Source organism: Miniopterus schreibersii (genome assembly GCF_964146895.1).
Source record: "Miniopterus schreibersii genome assembly, chromosome: 1".
Classification (NCBI taxonomy): domain Eukaryota; kingdom Metazoa; phylum Chordata; class Mammalia; order Chiroptera; family Miniopteridae; genus Miniopterus; species Miniopterus schreibersii.
Window position 1 is genome coordinate 161,672,159 of NC_138101.1, and position 16,382 is coordinate 161,688,540.

At 37.8% G+C, this 16,382-nt stretch overlaps 1 protein-coding gene across 1 annotated transcript in view; it reads left to right on the plus strand.

The window, feature by feature from the left end:
* HACD3 (3-hydroxyacyl-CoA dehydratase 3) overlaps window positions 1–16,382 on the plus strand; it is a 30,793-nt gene extending 14,411 nt beyond the window's left edge. The window contains exons 5-11 of the mRNA XM_081119509.1: window positions 1,220–1,271; window positions 3,472–3,582; window positions 8,182–8,309; window positions 9,774–9,886; window positions 10,802–10,908; window positions 11,469–11,600; window positions 14,724–16,382. Coding sequence (XP_080975635.1) covers window positions 1,220–1,271; window positions 3,472–3,582; window positions 8,182–8,309; window positions 9,774–9,886; window positions 10,802–10,908; window positions 11,469–11,600; window positions 14,724–14,800 — 720 coding nt within the window. The 3' untranslated portion in view covers window positions 14,801–16,382. The remainder of the gene's footprint in view (window positions 1–1,219; window positions 1,272–3,471; window positions 3,583–8,181; window positions 8,310–9,773; window positions 9,887–10,801; window positions 10,909–11,468; window positions 11,601–14,723) is intronic.

Here is a 16,382-nt window from a genome sequence, read left to right on the forward strand (position 1 = left end):
CATTGATGTGAGAGAGACACATCAATTGGTTGCCTCCCTCACACACCCCTACCGGGGCCGGGGATTGAGCCTACAGCTGGCAACCCAGGTATCTGCCCTTGCAGGAATCGAACCTGCAACCCTTCAGGCCACAGGCCAGCACTCTAACCACTGAGCCAAACCAGCTAGGGTTGGGCCTGCCTTCCTCCCTCCCCTTTCTCCCTCCCTCCCTCCCTCCCTCCCTCCCTGTGCTTCCTTCCTTCCTCCCTTTGCTTCCTTCGCTTCCTCCCTGTGCTTCCTTCTTTCCTTAATTTCTGGCACTATAAGCTGCTCCAGGCTTATCTTTTTATTTTTTAATCCTCACCCGAGGATATTTTTTCCATTGATTTTTAGAGAGAGTTGGGGGGGGGAGAAACATCTTTGTGAAAGAGATACATCAATTGGTTGCCTCCCGCAATAGCCCTGACTGGGGGCCAGGGATTGAACCTGCAACTGAGGTGACCTTGACCAAGAATTGAACCCATGACTCTTGGGTTTGTGGACTCTCCTGCCAGGGCACCAGGCTTATCTTGTGTATTCCTTGCTCCAGCCCTAGAATCAGCTATTTTTCAAGGAGCCTCTGTTCTTTCTATTGGAGAATGGTAGTGGAAACCAAGATCTGGGCTCAGCTATGCTTATTGCTGCTGGGGTGTCATTGCTTCTAGGTCCTCTCAGGTGACCGAAAAACGAACTATGTGTGTACATACTGCCTATGCAAATACATATATCTGTAAATATTTCCATATGTAACTACCTATATATTATCCTAATTTGAGTTCATACCAATGTGGAGACATGATTTTAGATTCTGGAAAAATTATACTAAAAATCTAGAGGTGTTAAAAAAATAAAATAGCAATCTATTTTCTGTCTTAAATTCCTGTTTTGTTTCTATGACCGTGACAAATCTGAATGTCTCTCCAGCTCTAAGATTTCAAGATTACCCACTTTGTAAATTAGAAGCCAGCTGATTGGCTTAGTTCTGTGAGCATTGGATGGGCATTCTGTGATGTGAATGCTCCTCAGTAAGGAGGACTTGGGCTTTTTGGCACTACGAGCTAGGACATTTTCCACAATGAAGCATGCACACAGTTAGAGGAGGTGGCTTTCAGGAGTCAGATCACTTATCCAGTATGTGGACTTTTGCAAGCAACTGGGAATTCTAACTTCTGTTCTTGAAAAACTTCTGTCCAAATTCTAGGAAGAAGAACGCCTAAATAAACTCAGAATTGAAAGCCAAGGCTCCCCTGAAAGTAAGTTGCCCCTGCTGCTATGGTAGTAACCAGTTAACTTGAGATGGGGGTATGGATGAGTGTGATGTGATAGGAGAGCTAATATTGTGTAGGTGAGTTGATGAGTAGTCCTTAATGTCCAGTGCTTATGCTGTGCACACCCACATTAGAAGCCTTATTTGTAATGTTTCCCTTCCGTTGGGAGCCTAACGTCACCTGAGTATACCAAGCTGGTATAGTAGTATGGAAGAACCTTAGTCTCTTGGACTGGCCTAATGTTAGGTGACAGCATATACTGCATGGACATGTGGAAATACCATGTAGGTCCAAGGCTACCCTCCTTCCAGCCTAGTGTTTTTCTCCCAACTGAGATCTTAAGGGCCATGCCACAGATAAGTGTGGTTGTCAACCTTTAAAAAAATCCATTTCTATCTGTCCAACACTGATAAGCAAGAAGCTCTGTAAGTGTATTATATTCTGGGTGACATAGATTAAATTCAACAGCTCTCTATTAAATTCTTGCTGCATTGAAAGCATTGTACTAGTCTCTTGAGATGTGGAGCCAGTGAATTCATCATAGCACCTGTGCTCTAAGAGCTTACATTCTAGAGGGAGGACTGTGAAAGTCTGTAAGTTAAAACTAATGCTTAAAACAGAATAAGGGTTCCTCACTTGTTCATACTTTTTCAAGTTTTAGTGACGCTTATTTGGCATGCCGTAAATAAGGAAGTGGAAAGTTGTAGAGCAGTGGTTTTCAAACTATGTTCTATGGCAACCCAGGGGTTCCCAGAGATGCTTTGGAGGCATAGGCTACCTAAGCAGTTCGACTTCAGCCAAAGCAACTCTGCTTTTGTGTTTTATGTATTGGTGGTATAAATAAAGTTCCTCTTGAAAAGGTTTTATTACTCTAATAAAAAGATTTCAATAACTAGTAATTTAGAGAAATAGTCCCGTAGCAAAGCAAAGGAGAGGGGAGAAAGTTAGTGGAGGTAAAGAATAACAACATAAATGGCCACCTGAGATTTAAATTAATTTTTTGATTTTAGAGGGATAAACTTCAAAACTATGTAAAAATGCTTATAGATGGATTTTTAGAATGTTAGATAAAACTTGAACTGTTTTGTCTAAATTCATTAAGTTTCCTAGTGAAAGAAGTGATGGGGAAGTGTGATAAACTTTTATAGTTTTGAAGAAAAATTTTTAATTAGTTAAATGTTGCCAGAAGTCTGGTTTCTTTGGCCCTTTAGAATAAGGTTGCTTTTGCTTAACCACACTACTGTTTAGTGATTATTTGAGCGTCAACCAAGTGAGTATGCAGAATATCTGTAGTTGGGAATAAATGTGTGGCAGCAGAATCTGCACTCCAGCGCTTTTCTTGAGAATTGTCCTTTACTCCTTTGACTCAACTGTGGCTCTAAGTTCCTCACTCCTTCCTTAACTCTAATTAGCTGTGTTGCACAAACCTTAGGCTGCAGACAAAATTAATGTCCCTCATTCTCTTGCCTCTCAGATTGTAATTTTCCTCCTTTGGTTATGTCCTCCTTCTACCCATCCTCCAAAGCTCAGGTCAGACTTACCTGATTCCCACTTCCCAGCCCAATGTCATTTTCTCACCTTGAAATTTTCACAAGACGTTACCTGTTATTCTGTCTTGTATTATGGTTTTAGATTGTAAGTTCTTGAATCCCAGTAGTGCCCCTCTGTACCTTGGACATTGTAGGTGTTCATTTATGCTTGGTTGAATGAATATATGACCAAATATCAGAATTTTTTTCAATAGTCATTCTCTCTCTTTGAGCTAGTTCAACCTGTATGACCTTAAAAAAATTCAAGAAAAGAAGTAACTGTAGATTATATTAAGATGACAAGAATAGGAGCTGAGTATAGCCTCTTTCCCCCTACTTTAATGCCTCCTAAGATATATTCTTTTCTTGGATTTGTTATGTCTGTATACTTAACACTTAAAGGCTCTGAGGGGAAGACTGCTGAAAACATACCTTGGAGTGGAATGTTCCTCACAATTTTCCCTTAACCTGTTTCTGTATGGGACCAGGAGCCAGGCTGGTGCACACCTGGGCCAGGTATTTGTGTGGGAACTTAGGGCACCCAGATAGAAAAGAGGGATGAAGTTAAGACTGTATACCCTACACACCCCCTTCTTCTGCTGTGACTATGACTACTGACTGCTTGTAACAGTTTACTGCCTTGCTTTGCTCTTCAGCTCTTATAAGCTTGAAGAAAGGATACATGTTCATGTATAATCTTGTGCAATTCTTGGGATTCTCCTGGATGTTTGTCAACATGACTGTGCGGCTCTTTATATTGGGAAAAGGCAAGTACCAAATTTTAATGCTAGTTTTTTTTTTTTTTAGTAGATTGGCCCACTGCTCACCAAAGGTAGGTAATACTCTCTGCCTTTGGTATTAGTAATAACCCACCGTATTTGTATAGTACTTCATGCTTTTCATTGTGCTTTCACATCTTTTATTTCCCGTGGCCTCTGAAACAGGCAGGCTGATGTTCTGTCTCTTTAACAGGTGAGGAAACAGGCTTAGAGATGGCCAAAGAAATGGTCCATGTCCACACAGTTCACCAGGAGCATATCTTGGGCTAGCATCCCTTTTTCTGTTCACGACATGGTAGTTTATAACTAAAGAAATGGGTGTGATACTTCCAGTGTCAAAGTTATGCAAGTCCAAAGGGAGCTCATCTTTTTGGAGCCTAAATAGATTCTCAACTGGACTGTTCTAAAAATGAATGAAAAGACTATCATATAAATAGTTCTTGACAAACAAACAAACAAACAAAAAAAATAAAAAATAGTTCTTGATAAATTAATTTGCATGTTTAACAGAATTCTGGCCAACATACATGACTATGGAAAATATTTGAGAATGTGATCTAAGGTATTCTGAAATTTTATTGTGAGCAATAAATGGATAATAAAATTTGGGGGAAGAAAGGTAATGGGAGAGGACTTTCTCCACCTGATATGAAAGAGAGAGAATTAAAATAGTATGGTCTTAGTGTAAGAATAGACTAATTAGCAGAGTAGATTAGGTGGCCTAGGAATAGCTTTTACATTATATACATACCTGAATTATATATGGTAAAGGAATCATGAATCAATGGAAAGAGAAATACTATCCAGTACTTTTTTATTGGATAAATGTTTCCAAGTTAAATTGGGTTAGGTTTGGGCACCTTAGGGAGCAAGGGCTCTGTTTGATGCTTCTTCCTTACACTGTATACAAAAATAAGTCCCTCCAGGGATTTAAGAATTACATGTCAAAAAGCTAAGCCATAATAGGAGATATAAATAGATACTTATAAAAATCTCATGTGGAAGGTTAGGCTTTTCTAAGCTTAAAAGTGTTGGAAGAATCATATAGGAAAAGGTCAATATATTTGACTACAAGAAAACATCTAAATTCCTGTATATCTAAAAACATCCCAGCCACGACAGCATTGAAGATGAAAAGTACATTGAGGTTAGCAGTGTGGGGATGGAGGTTTGATGGAAAATTGCAATAAATACAAATCAAGGTTGATTTCTTGACATATAAAGAACTTGTACAAATTGATTTAAATATGTGAAAACTCCACCAAATAAACACAAGTAGGTACAGGAAAGTCATAAGAGGAACTGCAACTAATATACAGAAAAAATGTTTAAGTCAGCAATGAAGAAAATAAAATATAAGACATTTTTTATTATCAATTTTACAAAGTTAAAAAAGATATCTAAATCAAGAGGACCTATGCTAAAATAGACATACCAGTGGCTACTGGGAGGGTATGTAATTACAACAACTCTTGGGAAATCATTTGGCAGAGTGAATCAGGAACCTTAACTGTCCGTATCCTTGAACCTGGTAATTTCACTTCTGGAACTAAGTTCTAAAGAACTAATTGAAACTGCAAGAGAAGCTTTTTCAAAAAGATAGACATTATGGCATTACTTATATTAGTGACAGATTAGAAGCTACCTAAATGTCCAGTGAGGGATTGGTGTAGAATATTCCCTCATGTAATGTTGTGAAACAAATATGAAGTATTTAAAGAGTTTGTAATAATATGGAAAAATACTGAGGACAGTCTAAAGAAGTAACATATAAATTTATTCTTCCAGTTTGATCACACCCATATAAAAAGGTGAAAATGAACCAATCACATGAAAAGATTGGGAGGAAACGTACCATTTTCAAATGGTTTGAATGTGGATAATTTTTAAAAATTCTTTATTTTGTAAAATAGATATGAGGAAAAATATAAGTGTAATGGAAAAATATAAACTTTAAAGAGAGAGAAAAGCTCCTGTAGACTCTTATTCACTCCTAAATTTTTCCATCTGAGGTTTTTAGAAGGTGAATTGTAGTTAGCTCTAGAATTATTTGAAAGAAGTGCACATTTTTACAGCCTTCTTAACACCTTGGATCTGCAAACCACAGTTTAAACCAACACAGTTGGATTGCTTCTGAATGTTGCCGTGTAAGCTCTCTGGCTGTTAGGTGATGCAGTGTAAAAGCTGCTAAGTATCTGGGTCATGAGTTTAAAGTAAGCTGCCTGGATTTGTAATTTCTATTTTGGCTCTGAGCCCCTTCCTAACCACCTTCTGGAACAGAGCTGCCGGTTTAATTCTTCCCTATCAGTTCTCAGAGAGGAGTTGGGGCCTGGTACCCAGGGTCCTAGCCTTCCCTTTGCAATTTTCTCCTTTTGAATAAAGGATGTTGGTGAATGGCAGGTCCCACACATGTACTTGTTTTTTCATGTAAACATGTAGTTGCTAAACTTCATATGCTAAGGACACAGCAGCAGATTCTTGGGCTTATGTAGAAACTCTTATTTGAGCTTGCCTAGCTCTCTATTAATACTTTTTTATTAAATTTTTAATTTTTTCTAATTATAAAAATGTGTACATTACAGAAGAAATCAGAAAATAAAGACTTAAAAATTCTACCATAGTCCCAACGAGAGCAGTAGATTCTTGGCTCCTTGGTTCTTGGCGTCTTTCCCATATAACTGCCTTAGGAACAGTTCCGAAGTGGAATTGTGAGATTAAAGGACAAGTTATTTTAAGGATCTTGATGCATAATAACTAGGAAGAGTATATACTATTTTATACTACTTCTGTTTAAATCCATATTCCATTAACATGAATGCCTTTTCTTACATTCAAAAAAATTTTTTTTCCAAATCATTAAATTAAATGTGCTGATTTAAGAAAGTTTGTAAAACGGGGGGAAAATGGGTGAAGAAGGTGTGGGAGAAGGAAGGGGAGGTTAATAAGTCATTGTCTATCACTATTAATATTTCCATACATTGCCTTTTAGCCTTTTTTGCCTCCTACAGTTTAATAATCATACTGTATATAAATTTTGCATCTTGTTTTTAAAACAATGTTATAAACATTTTAATGTTACTAATATTCTTTATAACGTATTTTAGAAATAAGATTTCTATTCCTGAATTGAAACAAAGACCAATGTCCCATAAAATCAGAGGCAAAGCCCATAAGATCTAATTTTTGTTTACCATATGCCAAATCTTAAGTCACAACTTTCTGAGGTCCTCATTTTTTAAAGGAGAATGCCACTTAAAGTGAACCCCCTTCTTGATACCAGAATTTTCATTGTAAATGGTGACAAAAAGATTTGATGGGGATTTTGTCTTGAAAAAGGGGCATTTAAAATTATGAAAATAATTTTTTTATTTTATATATAGTAAAATTTAAATTGTAATTTTGCATAAATTTTTTCAAAGAAAAGAATTAGTCAAATTTTGAACTACTTATTGGTGGATTTTTTTCTGGTAAAATTATGCATTAGCAATACATACCATTCTTCATTTCACATTTGACTTTAAAGCAGGATTGTAAAATGAATCAGTTTTGCAAAAATACTTCAGAGGTTTTCTTCAGTTTTTGCAAGAGCCTCTTATTATTTATCTGGTATTTAAACCGTACCCTTTGAGGCTCCTACAGTGTCGTCTTTGTTGGTAACTGCCCTAACTCTGCCAGATCCTCGGAAGCACTATACTTGGATTTAATAAGCATCAAAAATCCTAAACTTTCTGCAATGTGCAGGACAAACAATTATCCTAGCCAAAATGTCAGTGGTGCCCTGGTTGAGAAACACTGCAAAGAGGAATGTAGGAATACAGGATGTCAGGTGAGGATCAGCATGAAAAGGAAAGGATTTTATATTACAGACCACTCAAAATTGATATATTTGCTGACCTCATATAAGCAATAACTGTTATTTTAAATTATTACATAATATCCATGAAGTAGATATACTATAGTTTACTCAAACTTCCCATTACCTTATACATTTAGACAGTTTCTACTTTAATGCACTGAGAAATGTTTGAGAGAGCAACCTTATTTCTAAAGTTTTTTTCATTTTAGATTTTTTTAGTTAGGATAGATTCTCAGAAAAAGAATAATTAGGATTAAATATAGAAGCACAATTAAGGTTTTTGAAAGTTAATTTTATTCAATACTTTTGCACCTCTATTTATGATTGTATAATTTTTGAGATTTTAAAAGGCTAGATTGCATTCAATATATGCGATATAGTTTTAGCTTTAAGTTAAATGAGATGATGGAGCTGAAAAGAATTATTGCTGTGCCTTATATTATATTGCATACAATAACTGAATGAAGTCTAGGTATGCCTTTCTCCCTTGTCTTTTAAAATGAAAAGTGCATACAGTGTGGTTTATGTGCTTTCTGGTAACCAATAATTGACTCATTCACGATCACACAGGCCTGCTTTCTTCCAGTGCAGTTGGTTAGTGAACTTGAATCTGACTGGATATTTATTATACCTTTTGTAAAATTCCTTTCCTGTAAGGAGTTATATAGTTTGAGAAATTATTCTGTTGTGATTTGCCAGTTCATTTACCCTTAATGTACTTTGTCCCATAGAGTCCTTCTATGACACATTCCACACCATTGCTGACATGATGTATTTCTGCCAGATGCTGGCAGTTGTGGAAACTATCAATGCAGCAATTGGAGTCACTAAGTCACCAGTGATACCTTCTGTTCTCCAGGTATTGGACAGTTGATCTCAAGGGTGGGGAATGAAAGATTTCATTGTTTATTTAGTAGTTATACCACAATCTGCTGAGAAGTCTCAATTAGTAAAAATACCTATTGGCACAGGAAAAGCATTGTTTTGTCTGAATAAGGAAGAGAAATTTAAACCTTACGAATATTTTCCAAAGTCAACTTTTGCCATTTCAGGTTGATTTCATTATAACATCTTCATGAAATCACAGTTATACAAAGAGCTGTAAAACTAGGGAAACTTGATTCTCAGGCAGGAGCAGAAAATCCTACCCTTAGTCTTCTTAGAGAGAGATGCTTGGTCTCCTCCCAGCCTGGGTGGATGAAGGCAGTATAATACCTAGGAACTCTTTTTCCTTCAACTTTCATATATGAAGGTGATTCTTCTGACTTGTGTGGGGATCCCTCTCCCCAGTACATCTATGTATTTTCCTGATATTTGGAAGACAGTATCAGGAATGGGGCATCAAAGCCTTTCGTCCGCTTTTCTGTTTCTTAGCTATGCAATTACATATCACTAAATACCACCTACCCAGACACAGGGAGAAGTGGTGATTATTGGTTAGTCTTTTCTGGAGTAGTTTTGATAATTCTATCTTTTTGTGGTATACCAACTCTGGCATGCTAATAGTATCAGTTGCATGGTAAAGGGTGTTAGTACATAGCTTTGTTATTTCTAGGTTTTCTGCCCTTGGAAAGAGGCTGCTTTGTTTAGTTTAAAAAATAAGAAGGGGATAGTGATACCCACTAATACGGAATAATGTTTTTTGTGTATCAGAGGCTAGTACAAATAAGCATTTGGGTAGAATTTCTAGGACAAGGTGGATGGGACTGGTTCAGTATCACATTGCATAGCTCCAGCAAGTGCCAGTGACATAGAATACAATGTGAATGAAGCCTCTAGGAGCTGGACAATGCCACATGATTCAGTGTGGATGATCTTGGGAACATAACATTGAGTAAGAAGTCACAGAATATTATGTGTAGCATGATTTCAGCACATTAAAAAACAGGCAGAGTGAAACAGTATACTGCTTAAGCATACATACGTAAGCAGTAAACGTATAAACAATGAAATGCTTAACACAAGATAGTAGTTATTTCTGGGGGTGGGGGAGTGCCATACTGGTAATGTTCTATTTCTTAGCTTGGCTTATGCAGACACAGATGTTCATTTGGCAGTATCCTTTAAGCTGTGTTTGAATGTGTATTTTTAAAAATATACTAGTTATGATGATACATTTATACACATATGCATACTCATTTATCTAGAAAGACTGGTTTGGGCATTTAACTTGTTCCAACACTGGAGCAGGGGATTAAACCAGTTGAGCTCAGTCTTTTTCTATTTACCTTGAATTTAGTGGGGTTAGGTTTCAAATAACACATGTATATGGTTTTAAAAAATATATTCTTAAACTTTTTTCTCTCTTGGGTCCTTTTAATAGCTTTTTGGAAGAAATTTCATTTTGTTTATCATCTTTGGCACCATGGAAGAAATGCAAAACAAAGCTGTGGTTTTCTTTGTGTTTTATTTGTGGAGCACAATTGAAATTTTCAGGTGGGTAGAAATGCTAGGATGGTGTTTGTATGCTTCTGCTTTGGATCAGCTCTCTTCCAGGGTCTCATTTGGTTTGGGATTAAGGTTCCACCTGTGGAGAGTTGTAGCTGCATCTACGGGCTCCACAAAAGCAAGGCAGAGTTTTTTAAAGCTGTCATTGGATCCTACATAGTGCCAAACCTGGGCACTGGGGAGCAGAAGGAGAGACCCAGGGAAATGAAAAGACCCATCTTACCCTTCAGGATCTTACTGGGAAGAGAAAAATTCATGAAAGGGCTGAAGAAACATGGGATTGAAGGAGCAATCCAGGTTGGATGAAACTAGTGAAGACCACCCTTCTAGAAGGGATGGTAGAAATGAATCTTCTACTACAAGATTTCTGAAGTTTTAAATTGACCTCTTATCTGATTCTTCCATCCTCAGTTGCCAATAAAATATCTTTAAAAAAAATCCAATTAAAGTAGATGTATTCTTCTCTACCAACCATACATATTCTGTAAGTATGATTCGAGGTTAAAGGTCTTTGGTATACTTAAATGTACTTAATTTTGATAGCATTCATTTATCCAGAGATAAAGTGCCTGTCGATGTGTCTGTCATCCCTCCCTACTTGGAAGGTCAATCAGAACTAGGAATAAAGCCAAAAAACTTCTGAGCATCTATCCCACATACTCAACTATTTCAAAGAGGGTTCCTTTGAGACCTATACTTACTTTGTCATTAAAGAGAGTTCACATCCTTTGAGGACTGGGGGAGGAGCATGATGGGAGTTTGTGGGCAGACAGCCCAGGTTTATACTTCTGTTCTGAAGAAGATGTGTGGCTAACTGTGAGATGGTTCTGTTTGAATGATGTTGTAGGGTTGCATTCAGAACCTGATGTGGCTTTCAATATCTGAATTCCTTCTTTTCAACAGGTACCCCTTCTACATGCTTTCCTGCATTGATATGGATTGGAAAGTGCTCACATGGCTCCGTTACACTGTGTGGATTCCTTTGTATCCTCTGGGATGTTTGGCAGAAGGTACTTTCAGGAACTTTAGGTTACAGCTTAGCTCCAAGGGATAGCTAAGCCAATAGGCCAGATCTTCCTCCCTCCGCCAGCCTTAGTGTGTGGATGTTGGACTTTTCAAGATTTTCCTCATAGTAGCTTCCTTCCATAATACTCCTGGTATCCAGATTGTTCCAGGGAAGTCGCTCATTTGGAAGCTGGATGGTCCTATATTGTGAGCTTCCTATTTATATGGTTCTTTTAATTTTCCAAAGCAGGTTCATATTGATGGCTTTATTTTATTTTAACAAACAATTAGTGGGTGAGTCAGGCAGGGGTTTTTCTCTCCACCTCATAGAATAGGGGACAAGCCCAGTGTTATCAGATGGCTGCTGCTCATTCATCTGTTGTCCGCTTGGAGGCTCATCTCTCAGGAAAACGGGGGAAACAGAAGAGGCGGAAGCCTCCTGTACAAAGGGAGGAGGAAGCACTTCCAGCAGCCTGTAACTGAAACTTGGAGGGGTTAGAAGGTGCTGTCACTGCATGTGACTGCGTTTTATTTGCTTCTAACAAGTTCTTGTTTCTGCCTTCAGCTGTCTCGGTGATCCAGTCCATTCCAGTGTTCAATGAAACAGGAAGATTCAGTTTCACATTGCCATATCCCGTGAAAATCAAAGTTAGATTTTCCTTTTTTCTTCAGATTTATCTTATAATGTTATTTTTAGGTAAGTATTGGCTCTATAATAGACTTTCTCTCTCACTTCTTTAGAGGGTAGACTAAATGATTCAAAGTTTTAAAAGCCTTTAGGAATCTTATTTCCCAAAGAGCAGTGCAGAGTTAGAGAAAGATGACTTTGCAGAACAGACCCACTAGGAGGAGATGCTATGTATGGGAAGCATTTCTTCCCAAATCCCGGTGGTGGTTATCTTTCTTGAAGTGCTCTAGGTCATTGGGAACTCGCCATAATATAGTTCATGTTTGAAACAATATAATAAGAAGCTCATTTTACTTTTACTAATTTCAGTAGCACATTCCTTACCCAGAGTTTACAGGAGTGGTAATACAAGTGGCCGCAAGAAGGAAGAACAGCCAAGAGATGTCATAAAGCCTTCTACCTAACAATAGGAGGCTCCTTTGCTCCTCATGTAAAACATGTTTATTATTGTACTTTTATATAAAATATAAGTTCTTGCCTTAATTCATAAAAATTAAAAGAAGGGAAAAATATATAAACCTAAATTATTGCAAATATAAGAGATTTATAATCCTTCCTAACTATAAGGACTTTTTACTTTAGATAAAGTTCTAATACATTTTAATATAATTTATGTATTTATCCCAAGTCTTGAGTTGGCCCTAAGTAAGTATAGCTGTCTGGTCTCTTAGCAACAGAGGAGGTGACAACAGATAGTATATTAGTTATCTATTGCTGTGTAACAAATTACCCCAAAATTTAGCAGCTTAAGACAACAAACATTTATTATCTCACATGGTTTCTGCGGGTCAGGAAGCAGCCTAGTTGGGTGGCCCTGGCTCAGGGTCCCTCATGAAGTTTCAGTCAAGCTGTCAGCTCAGCCAGGGCTACAGTTTCTATAGACTTGACTGGGGCTGGAGGATCTGTTCTAAGCTCACTCATTTAGTTGTGGACAGGAGGCTTCAGTTTCCTGCTACAGTTCTCCATAAGGCTGCTCATGACATGGCTCCCCCCAGAGCAAGTGGTCTGAGAGCCAGAAGCCACACTGCCTTTTAAAAAAGTTGTCTAATTTTTAATTATAATATGTTTGACATATAACATTGTATCAATTTAAAGTATATAACATGTTCATTTGATACATCTATATATTGTAATGATTGCCATTGTAGGTCATAATTAGCACCTTATCATGTCCACACTGCCTTTTATAACCTAATCTCAGAAGTGACATACTACCACTTTTCCCATATTCTGTTGGTTACATAGACCTACCTAGTAAAGTGTGGGAGGGGACTGCACAAGGGTATGAAATACTAGGAGGTAAGGATCACTGGCTACCCCAGACAGTGATAGGAAGCTGACCAAAAGTAAACCCAAGAAGCCAGAAAGCCCAGTGGTTTTGGTCATTTAGTATTAGGGGAGAAGAGACCTACACTTAGGATATCAGCGCATGGCAGAAGCACAGTTAAATAATATGTTATGGGTATAGGTCATTTGCCAAAGATTAAATTTTATTCCATTTCTTTCCTGTTTCAGAAAGGGTATAATAGCCCTGGCCGGTTTAGCTTCAGTGGTTAGAGCATTGGCCTGCAAACCTGAGGGTTGTGGGTTCGATTCCTGGTCAAGGGCACGTACTTGGGCTGTAGGTTCCATCCCTGGCCCCAGTAGGGGCGTGCCCGGGAGGCAACCAATCGATGTGTCTTTCTCACATCGATGTTTCTCTCTCTCTCTCCCCTCCCACTCTCTAAAAATCAATGGAAAAAATATCCTCGGGTAAGGATCAAAAAATAAAGGGTATAATACAATTCAGGAAGATTTCTAACCAAAATGTTAAAATGGTTGGTCGTTGAAGGGAGTAAGCTTCAGTTTGGAAAATGTACTCATTAAAAGAGCTGTTTCTCTCTATTACTAGATAAATCTCTATTATTGTAATTAGGCTCCATGAGGTGGACATACTGAAAGTGTTAAAGAGGAATAAGTATTGGAAAGACCCTTAAAATATTTTACTAAAAAAGTTAGAAGAGTTAGAAGTATGTTAATGTGCAGTAACCCTAATGGCTTTTTTTCACGTTGCTTATGTGTGTTGCACACTCTAATTTTCAAGGTTTTATACTCATATCTAGTTTGCCTACAGTGAATATGTAGTTGTTCTTATTCTTCAGAAGGAAATAGATCCTAAATTTGCATGATTTAGAAGCAGTAATAACAACCAGTTACATTTGTATATAGACCAAAGTGCTTTTCTAAACCTGCCTTCTCTCACACTACATCTGCAAAATAAGTGTCTTTAACTCTGCTGTACAATGAGGAAACTGAAGTTGAGGCTAAGCCATGTGGAACCGAAATTTGTTCTTTCTGACTCTGAAATCCTATGCGTTCTAATTCACTAGATTGTGCTTCCTAGAAAAGGGTCCCACACCTTTTAAACTATTGCTCAATACAGGTTATCACACAGCCTTGAATTAAAAATTGGGTTGCTTCTATACTTCAGATTTGTGTATTTTGTGTAAGTCTTACTTTAAAAGAAGGTAAAAGAAAGAATATTGTGAACTCCAGTTAAGGAAATGTTTAGGGATATAGGTGTAACTTTCATTGAAAAACATCAAAAATGAGATGGGAATTGGTATGCGGTAAAGTAAATGTAACAAGTTAAAGTTTAAATCCAGCCCGGCCGGGCGTGGCTCAGTGGTTAAGCATCAACCTAGGATCCAGGCGATCAGGGTTCGATTCCCGGTCAGGGCACATGCCCGGGTTGCGGGCTGCAGCCGATCAATGACTCTCTCATCATTGATGTTTCTATCTCTCTCTCTCCCTTCCTCTCTCTGAAATAAAAAAAATTAAAAAAAAAAAAAAAAAGTTTAAATCCAGGTGGTATTTACTGTACAATGATTTAATCTTTTTTGTATACTTAAATTTTCACAATAAAATATGGGAGAAAGTGGAATTGTAAACCCACTGGGGAAAAATTGAGTTGTCTCTAGTGCATTGTTAATAATTTGTTAATAATTTGTTACTAAGTTGTACTTCCTGAGCAGCTGCAATAAGCATAGAGGGAGATGAAAAACACAACTAGAGACTGTCCCTGCCCAGGAACTTCTGGTTATAAACAAGGGCAAAGATTCTCACTTCTAACCGGCCTCTTTTCTTTTTCAGGGTTATACATAAATTTCCGTCACCTTTATAAACAGCGTAGGCGGCGCTATGGACAAAAAAAGAAAAAGATCCACTGAGAAGAGATTTAGATGACTTCTTGCCATTTAGACTTTTGAGCCTAATCTATAATTCTTAACGGTTTTACCTTCTTGTACTGATGTAAAAGTTTTTTTAAAGTTAAACTATTAAATTCTCAGTAAGGCTATCTTCCCTTTTCCCCAGTAACATCCTGGATTTATTTTATTAGTGTAGTACTTGCATGACATCTGTTTGTTCTTTTGTATTCTGTTAGTGACAGCAGACTCAGCCCTGCCCTCCAACCACTCCATGTCCAGTCACTTGTCTGTTTCACACAAGCCAGAGAGATTTTGTCAGTGCCCTGAACCTACTAGGTACTGGCCATTCTTACAGCTGGAATTTGTTCTTTTCGGCTATTATGGAGAAAAAGCAAGACTTGCTCTGTAGGAGGCTGTTAAAGTGACCCAGGCAGGGCCTAATATATTCTGTACCCAAGGGGTTACTTGTTAAGTGGAGTGGCATTGACTTTTTAAAAAATCTATTTGACTCAGTTACTGATAAAACATTTCTGAGTCCAAGTGGGCATAGAGAACACATATTACCTCTGAATTTTTTGGCCTCTCTAACGATATTGTTACTATACAGTGCTTACCTGTGTGGGCACAGAATGACTTGACAGGCACCAGTCAGAACCTTGGAACACCATGATCACTTACTTCATTCTGAGATGTCAGAACTATTTTCAACACTAAAGAAAGATGAAACATTAATTAGAAAATAATGAAATTATGAGAGTTACAACCCCAAATGGCTACAGGGGTCAGAAGGGTCCAACTGGCCATAAGACAGCTGCTGGCAATGCAGCCTGTAGCAAACTGAGAACACTAGAGTGGGCCAGTCTAAACATGCCTGCAAAACTGTCTTAGGCTGTGCACAAACAAAACAATCTTCCTTCCCCTGAAGTAGCTAAGTCCATTTACTTATGTACTTGTCAGAAGTGGTGGGATTGTCTGTTTTTGAATAGACCTCAAAACCACCTGCTTTTATTCTGCTGTGTTTCAACTCTGCAGTAGGACAGTGAACAGAGAATGTTGGCTGGAGAACCACCAGGTGGTCCTTTAATAAGATTCCTGGACGGAAACCCACCAACAGGAACTGAAAAAAATCTAGGCATTATGAAGTTTGGCCATTGTCAAAACATCAAGTTTCTTCTACTACATTCCAAATAAACCAAGTAAAATGTGTTACAAGTAATGCTTGCATAAAAGAATTTAAGGCATGATTGCGCTTTCTGTTTTGCCATTCCCGTTGTTCCTGGGGAAAAGGGGACTGAATGAGCTATGCTGTTTCTCTGAGCCCAAGATGGAAACCTGGCTTGACCTAAAAACATATGATTAGCATAGGCTGGCTGATTTTTCTTACAAGTTCATTGCACTGATGGGTATTTTGCATGTCTGTAACCTCTGTCAATATTTGTTTGTATTAAGTTCTGATGTTCTTTCACCTGACTTTCTGTGTGTGATTGGGCAGATCAGCTTTGCAGCAGATTATGCTGCATCTGTGGCAGAATCTTATATTCTTTGCTAAGAAAGCAAAAGAGTGTGTATTTCTATTAAACATTTACAGTCAAAATCCTAATAA